At 46.0% G+C, this 18,041-nt stretch overlaps 1 protein-coding gene across 1 annotated transcript in view; it reads right to left on the bottom strand.

Annotated features, from left to right (window-relative positions):
* Nucleotides 1-18,041, bottom strand: part of LRRC43 (leucine rich repeat containing 43) — a 679,247-nt gene that overhangs the window by 36,367 nt on the left and 624,839 nt on the right. The window contains exon 11 of the mRNA XM_069619596.1: nucleotides 14,645-14,726. Within this exon, the coding sequence (XP_069475697.1) occupies nucleotides 14,645-14,726 (82 nt within the window). The remainder of the gene's footprint in view (nucleotides 1-14,644; nucleotides 14,727-18,041) is intronic.

Here is an 18,041-nt window from a genome sequence, read left to right as displayed (position 1 = left end):
TATAAAGGGCCGCTGGGCTTTTACCCGGGGGCGTGATGCCTGTTCCCGGGGGTGCTGGGCCTGGCCTGGTGCTCCGGGGGTAGGCATCATGACAGCACTCCCCCCCAAGGCCCCTCCCAAGGTCGCTCCCTCAGGAGGTTTCGGTTTGTTCGGGAAATTCCGATGGAACCTTTTTACTAGCCGAGGTGCATGTACGTGGTCGCTGGGATCCCAAGATCTTTCCTGAGGCCCGTACCCCTTCCAATCAATTAGATAGAAAAGTTTTGATTTTGAGATCTTAGAGTCCAAAATGTTCTACACCTCGAATTCAGGCTCCCCATCTATCTGGATTGGTTCTGGTGGCTTTATTAATCTGGTTCCTGGTTGCACTGGTTTCAAAAGCGACACATGAAAAACGGGGTGAATCCGCATGTTAGCTGGTAGATCTAGCTTGACTGCCACTGGGTTAATTATAGCTTTGATCGAGTAAGGGCCTAAATACCTTGGATTCAAAGTCCGAGGTCCCTTGAGCGATAAGTGTTTGGTAGCCAACCATACTTGATCCCCTATTTGGTATGGAGGTGCCTCCTTTCGATGCAGATCCGCATTCTTTTTGTATTTCCCTTTCGCATGTTGTAAGTGTGCAGTAGCATCCTTGAAGGCTTGAGTAATCGTAGAATGCAAATGGTCCACTGCGGGCATTTCGAGGCTCAAAGGTGAGTCCAAGTCTGAAGTACGAGGGTGATGTCCATATAGGGTGTACAAGGGGCTCTGACCAGTTCCAGAGTGTATCGAGTTATTGTATGCATATTCAGCCACCCATAAAATATCCTTCCAATTACCCTCCGATTGGTGCAACATACATCGTAAATATTGTTCAAGGGTCTGGTTCGTTATCTCCGTCTGACCATCGGTCTGTGGGTGGTGGCTGGTTGAGAGTCTTATGTCGATTTGTGCCAGTTGACAACACTTTTTCCAAAAATGAGAAATAAACTGGCTTCCCCAATCGGAGATTAGTATGGACGGGAATCCATGCAGACGGATGATATTTTCGAGGAATTCCTTGGCAAGAACAAAAGCTGAAGGTAATCCTTTCAACGGAATAAAATGGGCCATCTTGGAAAATAAATCCACCACAACCAGAATAGTATTGTATCCATTACAAGAGGGCAGGTCTGTGATAAAATCTAGTGACAAGGTGTGCCAAGGTGCTGGTGGAATGTCTAAGGGTTGAAGAAGATCAGCGGGTTTTGTTTTTTGACCTTTGTTTTGGGCGCAAACTCCACAGGACATCACGAAAGATTTAATATCCTTTCGCCAGGACGGCCACCAGAATTGTCGTTTAATTTTTTCCTCTGTTTTGGCAATGCCAGGATGTCCTTCCATCAGAGTATCGTGATGACGGGAAATAACCAGTTCTTGCAATTCCTTTTCTGGCAAAAATAAACGTCCTTGGAAGTAAGGTAAGCCATTGTTCATTGAAAAGTCAGTCCCCCTTTTGATCCAATCCTGCAAGGCTGAAGAGTCCAGGAATAGTTTTACCCGTGCTTGAATGTCTTCAAGGGTTTGTAAAGTGGTTATCCCCAAGATTCTTTGTTCGGGAATTATCGGCACAGGTTCTGAGTTTGTGCCCATTTCTCCCATTCCAATTCGAGATAGCGCGTCCGCTTTGCCATTCTTACAGCCGGGACGATAAGTGATTACAAAATTGAACTCAGCAAAGAATAAAGCCCATCGGAGCTGTCGTGAAGACTGAGCCTTGGCAGTTTTTAAATATTGTAAATTTCGTTGATCAGTGATCACGGTGATGGTATGCCTGGCGCCAAGAAGATAATGCCGCCAAGCCTTAAAGGCGGATTTAATGGCTAATAATTCCTTATCGGTGATTGCATAATTTATCTCCGGCGGTGAGAACTTTCTGGACCAAAATGCTACGGGGTGCAGTTGGTTGGTTTCGGGGTCTCTCTGAGACAGGACAGCTCCCATGGACCCAGGAAGCTGGATGCGTCGGTTTCGACTATATATGGGAGACCAGGACACGGGTGTTTCAAAATAGGTGCGGACGTAAATTTAGCTTTTAATCCCTGAAAGGCCTGTTCAGCTTCCTCGGTCCATTCAAAACGTTTATTCTTCCGCAAGAGTGCAGTGATGGGTTGCACCACCCGTGAAAATTCCCGGCTAAACCTGCGATAAAAATTGGAAAAACCAGCATGCTTTGGAGACCTTTCACCGAACTAGGTGATGGTCATTTGAGGATGGCATCCACTTTACGTGAGTCCATTCAGACCCCTTTAGGTGTCAGGATGAATCCAAGAAACTCAACCTCGGTGGTATGGAAAACGCATTTTTCCAGCTTTGCAAACAGTTTGTGCTGCGCAATTTCTCAAGGAAGGCCCTGACATGTTTTCTGTGATCTGATTCCGAAGAGGAGTACACCAGAATGTCATTGATATACACAACAACACAGACATCGATGAGTTCCTGAAGGACATCGTTCATGAAGAATTGGAAGGCAGCAGGCGCGTTGCACAACCCGAAAGGCACCACCTGGTATTCGAATAGTCCATATTTTGTACGGAAGGCCGTTTTCCATTTGTCGCCTTCTTTTACTCATACCAGATGATAAGCCCCCCGGAGATCTAACTTGGTGTATATGCAAGCGTCCTTCACCTGGTCAAGGAGTTCAGGGATCAAAGGCAGAGGGTAACGATTTTTAACAGTTATCTGGTTCAATGCGCGGTAATCAATACAAGTTCTAAGGTCGCCTTCTTTTTTTGGCACGAAGAACAAAGCCGAGGATGCCGGAGACTTTGATGGGCGAATTAAACCATTGGCTAGGTATTGATCTAAATATTGTCTCAAATGCAGATTCTCCGGCTCAGTAAGGGCATAAATCCTGCTACAAGGGGGTTGTGCACCGGGCACCAGATCGATTTGGCAATCGTACGATCTGTGAGGAGGTAACGTGTTGGCCTGTTCCTTTTGGAAAACGTCCTGAAAGTCTTGGTATTCCGGAGGTAGTTGCATGGAGACAGAGGTTACTGATGCTAGACTGATCTTCAGATTTTCTGGGTAGCAAGTTCGTGCACACTCCGGAAAGGTTATTCTCTTTGCTCGCCAATCAATTTGAGGATTATGTGTCTCTAACCAAGGGATTCCGAGAATAACCTGAAACTGTGGAGCCTTGATTACATCAAACACAACTGCCTCCCGATGGCCGCCCGGACCTACAAGTGTCACCTCAGCTGTGGAATGTGTTACCGGTCCCGAGGCAATTTCGGTTCCATCAACTGTGGTGATGACATCTTTGCTGGTTTTAGGACTCAGAGGGAGGTTAATCCTGGAGACCAATTCACGATCCACGTAGTTTCCCATAGCCCCAATATCGATGTATGCCTTTATTGCATGCAACCGCTTAGGCTGTTCCGGATCTACGAGGACCATTGGCACAATGAAATGCGAGGTCTGAGAGTCCGTTTTCAAGCTCGGCAAGCGGACCCCTACGCTTGTCGGGCGGGGTCGTTTCCCGATACAGAGGTTTCATGGATTTTATCAGCGGCTCCTACCACCTTTCTGGGCAGCCTTGCCGGGCAATCTTGTAGAAAGTGTCCAGAGGATCCACAATAAAGACATAAGTGCATCTGCCGTCTTCTTTCACGTTCCTTTTGAGTTAAAGGTCCTTTAACTACTCCGATTTGCATTGGCTCAGAGGCTTCAGCCCCCTTGAGGTTAGCGTGGGTCTTGACTAACACCCGGGTCTCAAACTTGGACCGATCTGCTCTTCTGTTTTGCAGTCTGTGATCCAATTGGACCACTAAGTCTATATATTCTGAGCATTCTTGGGGCGGATTTACAACTTGGGCCAGGACATCTTTAAGTTCTCCGTGTAGACCTCGATAAAATAACGTGATTCTTTTATCCTCTGGCCCCCCAGTTTCCACAATTAGTCTATTAAAGGTTGCAATGTAGGAAAGGAGGTCTTGATTGCCCTGTCGCAGAGATAGAAGTTCATCATCTAGAGCCTGCCCCTGGGAGTGACGAGCAAATAACCTTTCCATGCTTGCTTGAAATCCTTGAAAATCACGAAGAATCGGGTCATCTTGAGTTACCAGTGGAACTGACCAATCGGCAGCACTGCCGCTGAGATATGACAATACAAAGGCTACCTCGGTCTGGTCATTAGGGAAGGCCCCAGGTCTGCACAGGAAATGCAAACGACACTGATTCATGAATACGGCGAATCGTTTGGGGTCCCCAGCAAAGTGTTCGGGTGGGGCCAGCGGCATGTTTCCAGGTAGATTAATCTGCACCGGGTTACTGGAAAGCACAGGAGCGGGGTTCCCTCCGGAACCGGGTAAAGGAGTTTGTCCAGCTTGACCTTGCAAAAGCTGTCTAGCCAGGTCATCAGCTCTTTCCTTTGTTACAATCACTTCCCTCCTGAGAGCATTAGTCTCTTGACGAGTGGCGTGTACTTCGGCCCGTAATTCCCCCAGTAGTTGGGCCAACTGGTCAGTCTCAGAAGTTTCCATAGCGCCTGGGTGGGAATTTGTAGGAAGGCTTTGCGTTCTTTAACGCTCACCTGGCTCCCAGGGAGGTGCTGCTCTGGTCTGGGTTGCTGTGGCCTCTTCAAGCGTGATGCGCAGAATTCGGACCACCGATTGAACAGGACCCCCAAATCTTGCTTGTCTGGCCCGTAGGAATATCCTTCTGCAGATGAGAAAGGGGATTAACTGTCTGCTGAATAGTGTGCTTGCTCCCCCTGTTTCCCCCTTCGTTCTTCTCTGACTTCCTCCAAAACCCCCGGTTTAAGCTCACCTTATGGTTTGGAAGGATGAACTCTCCATCCTGCTTCTGGTGCAGGGGCGCGCGTTCGTCCAGTTACTTCACTGGTTTTCAGAATGGCGCTGGCAAATCCACTTGACTTTTCTGAGCGACACACCGTAAGTATGAAGATGCAAAAGTTCAAGTGAGCCTCCTTTTATGTTGTTTTTCCTAACATGTGATCTGTCCTTTATTTCAGGTGCAGAACAAAGGCGATGCGTTGAGGGGTTAAATTGCCGGTGGTAAAATCAGGTGAGTTAGTGATGAGGGCGACCCCTCTAAATGTCTTTATAATTCCTCAGTAATGTCTTTTGTCCTTTCCCCATAGGGGCCGGGGTGCGGTACCTGCCAAAGATGCGGCGCCGACCCGAGATGTGGAATGGTTCACCAAGAAAAGCCGGTAAGTAATATGGCTGAAAATTCGGCTTTCCTCTTGTGTTCCCTTGCTCACCTTTTGTCTCTTCTTCTCTCCCCTAGGTGCAGAGATGTGGCGACCGGTGCTGAGAGCCGCGATGGAGCCGGGCGGCGTCTCGGGAACAGGTGAGTGAAGCACGGCGCTGCAGCCAGCAACGCGGTGCTTTTAAATGGAAGTCTTCCTTCAGGAATGCTGGCGTGAAGATTCCGGATGCAGGTAAGAAGGTTGAATAAGTTCTTGGTTTTCACCTTTCTCTTCTCTTCTTTCCTTACAGGTGTTCCAGGTTCGAGGTGGGTGTGGCTGGAGTCCAGGTGCAGGAGCAGACACGGTGAGCGTTCAGCTGCTGGGATGCAGAACAACGCGAAGCACGTGTGGCTGTCCGGGCGTGGCTTAAATAGCCTTGGAAGAAGTTCCAGGTGAGTATTCTTCCACAGCCCCACCCAAGTAACAAAATAGTTCCTTCATAAAAATAGTCCCTCCTAAGCCTCATTTGGCTTGGTTCTTCATGCAGCATGGTCTGCATCAGGTGAGTGTGCAGCATGGTCTGCTTCAGGTAAGTGCACCAAACACTTCCCCTTATGAGCCTGGCGCCTATGGCGCCAGGACTGATGTCCAACAGAGTCCAAAGAGCCCCTATAAAGGGCTGCTGGGCTTTTAGCCGGGGGCGTGATGCCTGCTCCCGGGGGTGCTGGGCCTGGCCTGGTGCTCTGGGGGTAGGCATCATGACAATATGTACCTTTGTCGTCTTTGGCCCGTTTCCAATCTTTTCGACATCATTAATGCAAGTACTATGTTTCAGGGAGATGCTGAAGCGTCCACTACAATCCGAACACCCCTCATAGTAGATCCGGTGTCAGGTGTATGTGTCATCATAACTCAATAGGACGAGATAATCTGATCATATTTTCACAACGTATCATTGCATTGCACAATGTTTCTTTGCCACTTTACTGTTGATATGTACCTTTGTCGTCTTTGGCCCGTTTCCAATCTTTTTGACCTTACTAATGCAAGTACTGTGTTTCAGGGAGATGCTGCAGCGTCCCCTACAATTACATTATCCATTGTGGGTGTTCCGGAACCAGACCATACAGTTGCTCCGGAGCCAGAGGTATGCGCACTGACAGTACCATTGAATAAAAGAAAGTCGGTCTAATTAGATGTGTAATGCCAATGACTTATTTTAAATGGATACTATTTTTTGTAGGGATGTATACAAGATCCGTATAATGAACCGGAGGAACGTGTATCATAGTCGGTCTGCCAGTTTGCTGATGTTAGAGTAAAGAAGGTTTCAAAGAAAAGAAATAAAAATAAAGTTAGTTATAAACACTTTCTATTGTTGGCAAAAGTTTTGTGCCAAGGACTTCATTATATGCTTTTTGAATGTCATTTGTACAACACTGTATGTTGGATTTACACTGAACATCCCTTTTCAGATGCTGCTTGCCAAACTGTTTTCACTATGGAGGAACTATTCATTGAGGCACGTCGTGTTCACACTCGAGATGCCTATGTCCAATGGCCAGAAAATGAATTTAATAAGACCAGCGATTCCAGCAAAGTGTTCTTGGACTATTGCTACAATGCGCCCGCTCCGCCCGAGGAAGGTGCAATTGAATTTATAGAAGATAGTTCTACATTACTCGATGAGCACTTGACACAATCGACACCCGCCAAAAAAATGTAACCCAAAAAACAGTCCACATTGATGTTTTCTCCTGTCCATCGTCAAGTAACAGATGTTGAAATGACAGAAACTGAAGCATCAACACTATTGACCAACGAAACAGACAAAGATATCGACTATAGTATGTCCTGTTTTGCTGATATGTCCACCCCGGGTCAGTCCGAAACAACAATGTTGCCTGATGACAGTATTATAAAAGAGGCCAAATACATAGTATTCGACAGCAGATTGATGGACAATATAAAGATGCTGAAATGTGAGCATTCAGTGGGAGGGGAAGTATGTGGAAAGCCATTGGTGAGCATGACTCGTCCAACACAAGGCAGTAACCTGAAAATACATGCTACCTGTGAAAAGTCACATAAAGCATTTTCATGGTCCGCTCAACCGATGCTGGGGAAACTGCCAGTTGGGAATCTACTGTGTGCATCAGCTTTACTTTTCAGTGGCTCTAGTTACACAAAGTTATCCAGTTTCTTTCAGTTTGTGGGACTCCATTTCATTTCCAAAACACAATACTACAAATACCAACGTGATTATGGGCCTCATTACACGGTAGGCGGAGAACCATGGCACTATTAGCGCCATGGTTCATGCCGGTAAAATACCGGCACCGCCTTGGTGGAAAGGGGAATTACCGCCCCATTCCAAGGTTGGCGGGGCGGTAATTCCCCCTTCCACCATTGCCCTTCCCCATTCCCATTTTTGCCCCATAGGGCATAATGGGAATGGGGAAGGTGCTAATTACGGTACCGCAAATTGCGGTACCGTAATTAGCTCCCTGGGTCCCTTTGCGGGTTGGTTTTTATACCCCAACCCGCAAAGGGACCTCGTAGTAAGGCGGTAAGGATTTACTGGTACCGGTAAAATACCGGTACCGGTAAACCCTTACCGCCTACCGTGTAATGAGGCCCTATCTATTGCCTGCCATCAGTGATGCTTGGAAAATTGAACAATTGCCTATTGAAAGTACATTCCCCGACAAATTGTTCAGGCTAGCCGGCGATGGACAGTATGACAGCCCCAGATTTTCTGCTAAGTACTGCACCTACCATCTTCAGACATGGAAAGTAAGAAAATTGTGAGTTCGGTGGTCGTGCAGGTGTCCCAATGTAAATCCTCGGTGCCCATGGAGAAACTTGGTTTTATAAAATCACTGGAAGATCTGCAATCGAGGGGAATGCAAATCGAACTCATAGCCACGGACAGACACGTTTCAATAGCCAAGACAATGAGAGAGCAGTATCCAAATATTAAACATCAGTTTGATCTATGGCATGTTGCCAAATCAATTAATAAAAAAATCTCGGCTGCAGGGAAAAAAAAAGGTTTTGAAAGTATTTCGCAGTGGTCCCAGTCTTTCAGCAACCATCTTTGGTGGAGCTCCAAAACATGTGATGGGTCTGTGGAAATTCTACTGGAAAAATGGCGCTCCCTGATGCACCACTGTTCCAACGTTCACCACTGGACAGAAAACAAACATTTCCACCAATGTGAACATGGCCCTTTGTCCCCAGAGCAGGCACGGAAGAAGAAGTGGTTGATACCATCTTCAGCTCCACACAAAGCCCTTGAGAAGATTGTGTTTGATAAAACTCTATCAAGAGATCTGAAGGGACTCACAGAATTCTGTCACACAGGAGATTTGGAGATGTTCCACAATATGTGCCTAAAGTACAGGCCAAAGAGATTGCATTTTGGCATCCAGGGGATGAAATGAAGGACTTTACTAGCGGTATTAGCGCATAACGAGAATGTGGGCAGTGAACAATCTAGGACAGCTGGAAACTTAGGGATGCTTCGCTACAATATGGCCTTTACAAAAAGAAGCAAAAAATGGGTGGTCAAGCCAGTATATGATGAAATGGAATTCGATTTTGTGAAAGATCTCATTGTTAACGTCGTCGAGATGCATAGTCATGGAATCGCACACAAATCTGTTCAGAGCACACATACATTGCCACGAAACATTGCCAGCGTCCCATGTCCACCCAAAGCAGAGCTTGTTAAATCGTTCAAATCCCGGTTGAAATGATGACCGTCTGTTTTTATTTTTGCAAAAAAATGTTCTATAATCTGTATAAATAAAGTATACATTTTGTCTTTTGAAATCTATCCTCTCAGTCCTTTTCTTAAAAATATATTACAATTATTACGATTTGCTTTCACATTTAATTTATTTAGTTGAGATACTGTGGGACCTTCATTTTTCGTGTTAATGAACAATGGGTAACAGTGTGTAAGAATATTTGGGTTTTAGCAGTTGACTTGCAATAAAGTTCCGCAAAAAGCTGAATAACTGCTGGACCTACAAAAGGGATTAGACCTAGGCCACAAAACATTCTAGGCATGCAAGAAGTACTGACTATGAAAACATGCCATGGGGTAGGAGGCCATGAGATAAGCAGAAGTGGCCCTATTGGCAAATTTCACCTACAGCTGAGCAGCACCACGAACAACAAGCAAACCCCTATTTCCTGAGCCGGTGTTTCAAAATTCATTTTCTCATGGATGTGTTGACACGGGATGTTGCAAAGCAAGAATGTATGTTCATTTTGAGTGAAGGACACAAGCTTTGAATTTTGGCTTGGGAGCTGTGAGGCCCCACGCGTCCCTTGCACAGTATAAGGTTCTATTGTTTTTTGACCTTGCGAGGCAGGGACCATTCCGAAAGGGATTGAATTGAATCGGGTGTAATAACGTATGATATGATAAGGTTGCCCATTCCGAAACTGCACCTAGTTACATATAAGTTCAGTTTTTGAGAAAACGTTGACACGAACTGAGGATTCTGCATCACGGTCTGCATTACGCCTAGAGAATGGAAATTGCGAATATAATGTAAGTTTCTCTTTAGACGATTTCATACCAGAACTAATCGAAATACGAATAGCTGACCGTTACTGATGAGTGACATTGTACTTGTTCGTTCTGTTTGGCATATTGCAATGAAGTGCTAGTATTTCTATCTACCGGGCAACAGGCAGAGGCATAGACAGGGTAGGGCCTGAGGGGCAAGGCCCACCCAAAATTTCTAGACGTTCATTCAGCAGCACTGTGTAGGAATTTACAAATGTTAATGTCACTGTGGTGGGCCCAACTACATTAGCTTCAGGCCCCACTTGTTAGACAATCCTGGCCACGCATCTGGCAACAGGGGCAGGCCAGCATCGAGACGCATGTAGACCACCACTTGTTTCTCCCTGGCTCTACGCTAATAAATCATTACATTGTTTTTGCACCTCAAATTCTTGCCCCAGTTTACCAACATTCTCATTCACACTATCCGCGGAGGCAAATAGCAGAGTACATTGATATTCCACGTTGTATTCTCTCGGTTCACATTGTGTCACCTCTGCTCTAATAAAGGAAATGAATAATTGTAATAAAGATCGGCTACTGAGACACTTTTCAATTTTTATCTTTTGCAAACAGGTACGTCGTGCCGTTCTGCGATTCCATCTATTCGAGACCCCGACCAATGGCTTCTTCAACCGCCAGCTCCCGCTACATGTCAATCGTTGGATCTACTTCACCGTATTTTGGGACGACAGACAAGGTCCAATCTGTCCGTACGCGGTACCGGCGGCTAGGAGCAACATAACAACCTTTACGGTGCTCTAGTGCCAAATTGAAGCACCAGCCTTGCAATTCACTGTGCGACTGAAGTGCTTCGATTACCCAAAACAAACACCCTGTGTACCCAAAAGGAACAGCGCGTGACTCACGATAAACATTTGCGGATTTATTAAACGAAAAGTTTCCTCTTAAATTACAGTTTCATATTCCTAATTGTGACGTGCCGCGCTGTGAGATGATGTGTGTTGTTTTCCGGGTTCCGCGTCTAGTCACGTAGGTGACGACAGGGCGTGTTTGGCCACGCTGCCCAGCAACGTCACGGAGAGAGGTGGGGAATATAAATGATTTGGTGATGTCAGGCTCAGGGGCGGGGATATGATTTAGTGCCGCAAACGCAGGTCACCCAGGGCGATGCCGCAAGTGATAAGATTATCACAAGATGGCCGCGCCCTGCTGTCTGATTTTGCTTGTGTTCAACAGACGAAAACTCGGGTAAGGTGCATAGGAAATGTTTATACGATCGATCGAATTATGGTCCAAACCACATGGCCGAACCATAGGGACAATAATATTTCTGACCAAACCATTCCTTTAATACAACCTCATCTATCCCCACCTTGTTGACACTTCCAACATCATTGACCTTGCCTTATGGAAACCAAGGTCTCTATGCAACAAGACCGCTGCTGTTTTGGACCTATTTCTACATCTAAATCTTCACTTCGTCTGCATTACTGAAACATGGATTCCACCCCACAATAATACAGTTCCTGCATCACTTACTTCCTCCTTATCTTCATTCGCCCATGTTCCCCGTACCACCGGACGTGGCAGCGGCATTGGACTACTATATCACCCAAACTACCTATCTGTTCCCTGTCCAGTACCTCTACCAGACTTTCCCTCCTTCGAATACATGTACAAAATCTTCACCTCACCACACTCTATATCCTTTCTCATTATCTACCGTCCACCTGGCCTGCTACAGTCTTTCTGTGAAGACATTGACCACCTCCTAGGTCACATCTCACCTAGTCCCACACCACTGATCATGCTTGGTGACTTTAACCTCCATCTCTCCACCACTCACCTAACTTCCCCCTTCCTCTCAATACTAGACTCCTACCTGCTTGCCCCTCTCCCTACTCCATCCGCTCACACTTCCGGCTCCACTCTTGATCTAATCTTTGTTTCTTTTTTCACTGCTTCCTCTGTATCTGACCTCCCTAGCTACTTGTCGGACCCTTCCTTACTTTGTCTCTCTTACCCCCCCTTTCCCGTTCCCACTCCTTCCCTCCCTCCACCTCCTTCTCCCAACGCAACCTACGCAACTTTTCTACGACACATGCACCAACTCCCTCACCCCTCTCACTCATTTTTCCACTTTCTCTGTGAATTAGGCTACATCCACTCTTTCCTCATCCCTCCCTTGTAGTCTTCACCAACTCTACCCTCTCTCCACGCTCCACCCCACACGCAAACACGCCCAACCCTGGCTCTCTCCTCATTTCTCATCTATGTGCCACCTCCTCTACCGCCATGAAAGACGCTGGTACAAGCACCGCTCTCCAGCTAACCAGGCTACTTAGTTCTCCTACCACACTCTCTACGACAACTGCATTAAATCTGCTAAACAAACTTACTTTTCAGACCTTCTCCACACTCAATCTACTCACTCTCGTCACATCTTTCAAACCCTGCCTTCTCTCTCTTCACACTCCTGACCCTTCTACTGCTTCACCTCTATCAGCTACTGATCTCACTAACTTCTTCTCCTCTAAGGTACAAACTCTACGTCAAGATATTTGACAATTCACCTCATATATTCCCCCCTCCCCAGCTTTCCCTACCCCCTCCACTACCGTTGCTAACTTCGCTCCTGTCTCAGACTCTGAAGTCTCCCTTCTCCTGTCCAAAACTCACCCTGCCTCTCTCATTCCTAAAGTCTACCCGCTCCTGGTACCTTCCCTTACCTCCGTTTTCAACATCTGTCTTTCAACCTCAACCTCCTTTCCATCTGCCTTTAAGCATGCAATCATCATTCCCATCTTGGAAAAACTCACAGCAAACCCCCTCCTAGTATCAAATTTTCGCCCCATTTCCCTCTTACCCTTCCTATCCAAGCTCCTTGAACGCTGTGTTTACTCCCAACTCTCAGCACATGTCCCTAATCTATCTATTCTCCCTCCTACTCAATAAGGGTTTCGCCCCCGCCACTCCACTGAACAGCTCTTACCTCTGTCTATAACTCACTCCACACAGGCCGCTACTCTAAACACTCTTCTGTCCTTATTCTTCTTGACCTCTCTGCTGCCTTTGACACAGTAGACCACTCTTTACTTCTTGACTCTCTCTCCTCCTTTGGCTTCAGTGGTTCTGTCCTTGCCTGGTTCACATCCTATCTATCTAACTGCACCTTTGCTGTTTCTTAGGGCGGCTGCACCTCCCCTTCCTTTCCTCTCACCCACAGCGTCCCCCAAGGCTCCGTATTTGGCCCTTTTCTCTTATCTTTGTACATCTCCCTTCTTGCTCCTATCATCTCTTCCTTTGGAGTATCTCACCACTTCTATGCTGATGACACTCAGTTTTTTCTCTCTTTCTCATCCTTCACCCCCGACATTCATCACAAACTCTCATCCTGCCTCACTGCCATCAAATCCTGGATGACCTCCCACTCTATTTCTATTCTTTCCCGCCAATGTCCTCCCCACTCCCTCTCCTTCCATTCTCTTTCCTCCCTCCCATCTCCCTATTTCCCCCTCTGCCTGCAATATTGGTCTCCACTTTCACACTAATCTCACCTTTGCCCACCACATATCTCTCACTTCCTGGGCCTGTCGCTTCAATCTGTACAACATATGCGAAATCCTCCCCTTCCTTACTTTCCACGCCACATAACTTCTAATATCTTACTTAATCTTCTCTTGACTTTTCCATTGCTCCGTTCTCTTCTTTGGCCTTCCTTCCTCACGTCTAGCCCCTCTTTAATCAATCCACCATTCTTCCATCCGTTCTCTCTGTCTTCTTTCCCATCAGGGCTCTATCTCTTCATCCCTTACCTCACTGGGATGCCTCTCCTTGTATTCTCAACTCAAGTACAACTTCCTCTGTCTTGTCTTTAATTCTCTCTAAGGTCTCGACCCCCCCTATCTTGCATCCCTCCTCTCCTTCTATTCTCCCTCTTGTTCTCTCAGCTCTGATGATCACTTCCGACTTACTGTACCACGCTCCCCCCTTGTGCACAATCCCGTTTTCGATCCTTCAAACTTCTTGCTCCTCTTCACTGGAACCTTCTCCCTCTCTCTCTCTGCTCCATTACTTCCTACTCCTCCTTCCGCTCTTCTTTAAAAACTCACTTACTTCAGTCACCTGCCTGACTGTTAACGGCTGATTCTGAACACCGTCCCACACTGCGCAAGTTATGTATTACTGACTGTTCTTTGTAAATTGTTTCTGCAAATTGTTCTTTGCTACATGATTCTAAAAATTGACTCAAATTGCTTATGTTATGTATTGCACATTGTGCTCTGTAAAGCGCTTTGGTTAAAAGCGCTATATAAAACTCAATAAATACAAATACAAATACACAATTGGTTCTTTTTTGGAGTATATAAGACTGCCCCCTCACAATTGCACATCTAAATGGAACTGAAGATGCTTCTGTTCAAAGAATACCTTGTTGTGGCTGATAAAGGAAACCCAGCACCCTGCACCCCTACTCCTATTTGCCCCTGATGGACTCTATCCCTTCCATCTCAGTATCTAGGCACTGTAATCTTCCCTCTACTATGTTTAATGCACTGTTTCTCTCCAGCTAGGTTCACGCTAGAGAATACCATACATGCATGAGAAAAAGAAAAGCACAGAGAGACAAATTCAAGTATAGAAGGTATGTTGATTAACAGACGAGAGGAAGAACAGAGCGATGGATGGAGTGACAAAGAAACACAGATGGACAAATAAAGACAGACACACACTGTAGAAAGGTACAGACACAGAAAGAACGACAGACAGACAGAGGCAACTACAGACTCATAAAAAGACAGACATATATACAGACAGGAAGACACCTGTAGAGACACATAGATAATACACCGAAACAGACAAATCCCTTTCTGAGTAACTCTGGCCGCTGACTCCAAGCACATGCAAAATGTTACCTTTGTTTGACGCTGTCGTCTTTTGACTCGCTCCACTGTCTCTTCCACTTTTTGGCTTTTTGTCTTTGCTTTTCTTTCCGTCCTGCCAAAATAAATAGAGTTTTAAGGTGGGCATGGAATTGCACAAGAAGAGGCAATCTTCAAAAACTTTACTGGGTCCTCTATTTGTAACAAAATACTAATAAAACCATTAAATATATTAAAACGTTAATAACGTTTTTTTTTTTATCCCTTTCCCATTGTCAAAAGGAGGAACGATGTGCTTCAAGGTCGGTATTATCATACATGGATTTACGGTGCTGTGAAGTGCTCTTGCTCTCATGAAAGAGCAGCAGATGAAGAATTCATTCTGAAATTTAGTCTGGATTTCATGCTTTGCGATGTTATGTTATGTTAACATCATTTATAAAGCGCACATCCACCACAAGGGCACGTTGGCGCTAGGACATTAACCGGGGGCGCTCAACTGCCACTCTAAAAAAGGATAGTTTTTAGCCCACGACGGAACTGCAGATGATTCGTTAGATTCCACACTCCTGTGGGTAACCCATTCCACAGGGTGTCTTCCACATAGGCGTAGCATCTGAAGCCGTGGCAGCGGGTGAGAGCAACCAGCGACTGAACGTAGAGGTTGAATAACATGGGGGACAAGGCAGAGCCCTGAGAAACACCACAGGATAAAGCGTAAGACTGAGACAGAAAAGCAGGACGAGAAAGTGCCTGACCTTGTCCTGATAAGAAAGAGTAGAACCAGGCCAGGACGGTTCCCAAGAGACCTGCTGTGGCTAGACGGGACAACAAGATAGAATGATAATGGCCCTATTCAGGGTTAGTAGATGAGGCCGTGGAAGCCGTAAGGGCCATGCAACCACTGAATATGTATTGTAGGGCCTGCAGGACATAAAGGGAGGGTTCTACAGGCTCCCCGGGCAATATCTAACCTGTGGTCCCATTGTCCTAACCTCCACTGCTGCCCCAGAGCCCACCATACATGCAGGAGAACTCCTATGGTCAGACCCTAATTACCATTCTCCACCACAGTCTGGCAAAGTTATCATGCCTTTAGGAAGAACTGGTTCTTAGGATTTTCAAACTTGCACTGGAGACTCTTGAGAAGGTGTTTGCATTGTGTTTAATCTAAGTAGACAGTGGGGCCCACAGGAGGACGGAGGAGGATGGGGTTCCTGCGGCTTGCATCAACTGGCATACAACAATGGTTTGACTTGGAGGGCCAACGTTCATTATCTGCTGAGGACCTGTCAGCTTGCAGGACAGATACCAGCGACCAGGGAGGAGAGCCAGGAGCAGCCTCCATGGAGGGAGGAGCTGCTGGCAATCCTTTCAGGAACTATTTTGAAACCAGCAGATCCCCATCTAGTGAAATTGGCCCATGAAGCTGAGATTGTAGCTCAAACAAATCAAGAACAGCAGCAAAGGGCAATGCAAATATGACAAGCAAATCCCTGTGCCTGGCCATTAAGGCACAACAGCCTCCAAGTAATGCAGAGTGTGGTTGTTTAATGGCAGAAAGCAATAGCAGTGCAGAGCGAGAAGGAGGGCGAGCAAGGAGGAGAGGAAAGGAGAGTGGTCAGGAAAGATATCGATGTTTAGAGGTGGCAAGAGGGGGAGGGAAAGAGAAAGGAAAGAAAGGGAAGCAGAAAGACCAGAGAGGGAGACAGTTGGAGTAGGTAGTGAAGTAATGGCAGACTTGAAAGCAGTAATGTAAGAAATGGAAAAGGGGGTATAAAACCATAAGAGGTGGAAAGGTGGAGGAGCTAAGAAATGAGTAGATAAACTTGAAAAAAGAGAGGGAAAAAGGTAAGAAGAGAGAGTGAAAGAATATAAAGACTCTGAACAGGTGGAGGAGCGAGAACAATCAAGGTAGTTCAAGACAGAGCAGTGTGGACTAGCAGAAATAAGGACAGTGGATGAAACAGTGAGAGAAACAAAGCAGGACAAGTTCTCAAAGACCTCAGTAGAAGAGGCAGAAGGGAATACGTTGAAGGAGCAGACATGATGAAGGGCTGTGAAGTGGGCCTGATCATTGCAGGGTGTCAAGTAGGAAATTATAGGAGGCATGACAGTGAAACCTAGAGAAGAGATTAGAGAAGACCAATTGACTGAGGAGGGGAGTACATTCTCTTGTGGAGGGAACACTGGACAAACCTCTGTCAGCAATGACTTTGGCAGAGATGGATGCCAGGATCAAAATCTCTAGCTAAATGTCCTCCAAGTGTGGCATTATGTGAGACAACTAAGGGCCCCTGAGCCGAGTAGCTGAAAGGGATGACCTGACAACTCAGCATGGTGACAAGAATGACAAAAGAGAAGCATCGAAGAAGCCAAAAAAGAAGTGCAGGTCACACAAAATAAACCATGGTCGGTAAGTGACTTTCATTTTGACCACCAGGAAATGGAGCCTACGGTAAGTAAGGGACACATTAATGAATCATGGTTCTTAAGCAAGCTGGAATTGCTCTTCTTTGATTTATTTGAGAACTCCTATTCATTTTCATAATCAATACCAAACCCTTGGTTAATTTGAGCTAGACACTAAACCTTTTCATACCCTACTTCATGAGACTTGAGATGCATCTTGAACCCATAGCCGTCAGATATCTTGTTAGAAGTGTGATTAACCTACTCAGGTTTTCCCTGGTACCCACCTCTTTAAAACATATAGCTAGTTAGATCCTGGCCACAAGGAAGGCTTCCCAGAAGGGTTAAATCAGGGTGGAGGGATATGATCTCTACAGCTGTGGGGGCACTGTAATTCCTCCTGGGGATAGTGCCCTGGTGTGCACTGGGATTAAAATTGTCCTCTGTGCAAAACCCTATGGCTGGATCACTCACAAGTCAGGATTGGCCCTTTAACATGAGAATGATGTGAAGGGAGGGGTCAGAGACTGGGATTACAGAGGAGAAGATAGAAGTGCTAATCATCAATCAAGCGCCCGTCCCTTTTCCTTTCAAAATATCGGACCAGGTAGCCAAATGGTTCATGAACTGATTTTCAAAGATGGAAGAAGTAATGAGACTGAATCAGACCACTCAGGAAGAGAAGCGGTTTAGGTCCACCCAGCAGGCTACACATTTTAAACAATAAACAGGACAGGAAAGGTTTAGAATTCATGCAACCTTGGGATAGGAGGACCCTTCGATATCCCCAAGTTTGGATCCACTCAAAGGAACTGTTTATCTCTCTGCCATTCTTATGAGCAAGTTGTCACTCCGGAGGAAGCCCCTACTAAACAGGGGTCCTACTTCATTGAAAGAAAGCACCTATTATATAGAACAGAAGCAATGAAAAAGATGATTGTTTTACCCAACACCATATTCCAGATCCAAATATACTCCGAAAAATAATTGTACAGCTGTCCAAAGCATACCCCATTGC

The sequence above is a fragment of the Ambystoma mexicanum genome, chromosome 10 (assembly GCF_040938575.1).
Source record: "Ambystoma mexicanum isolate Mex_15411 chromosome 10, UKY_AmexF1_1, whole genome shotgun sequence".
Classification (NCBI taxonomy): domain Eukaryota; kingdom Metazoa; phylum Chordata; class Amphibia; order Caudata; family Ambystomatidae; genus Ambystoma; species Ambystoma mexicanum.
This window is presented reverse-complemented; position numbering and strand designations above follow the sequence as displayed.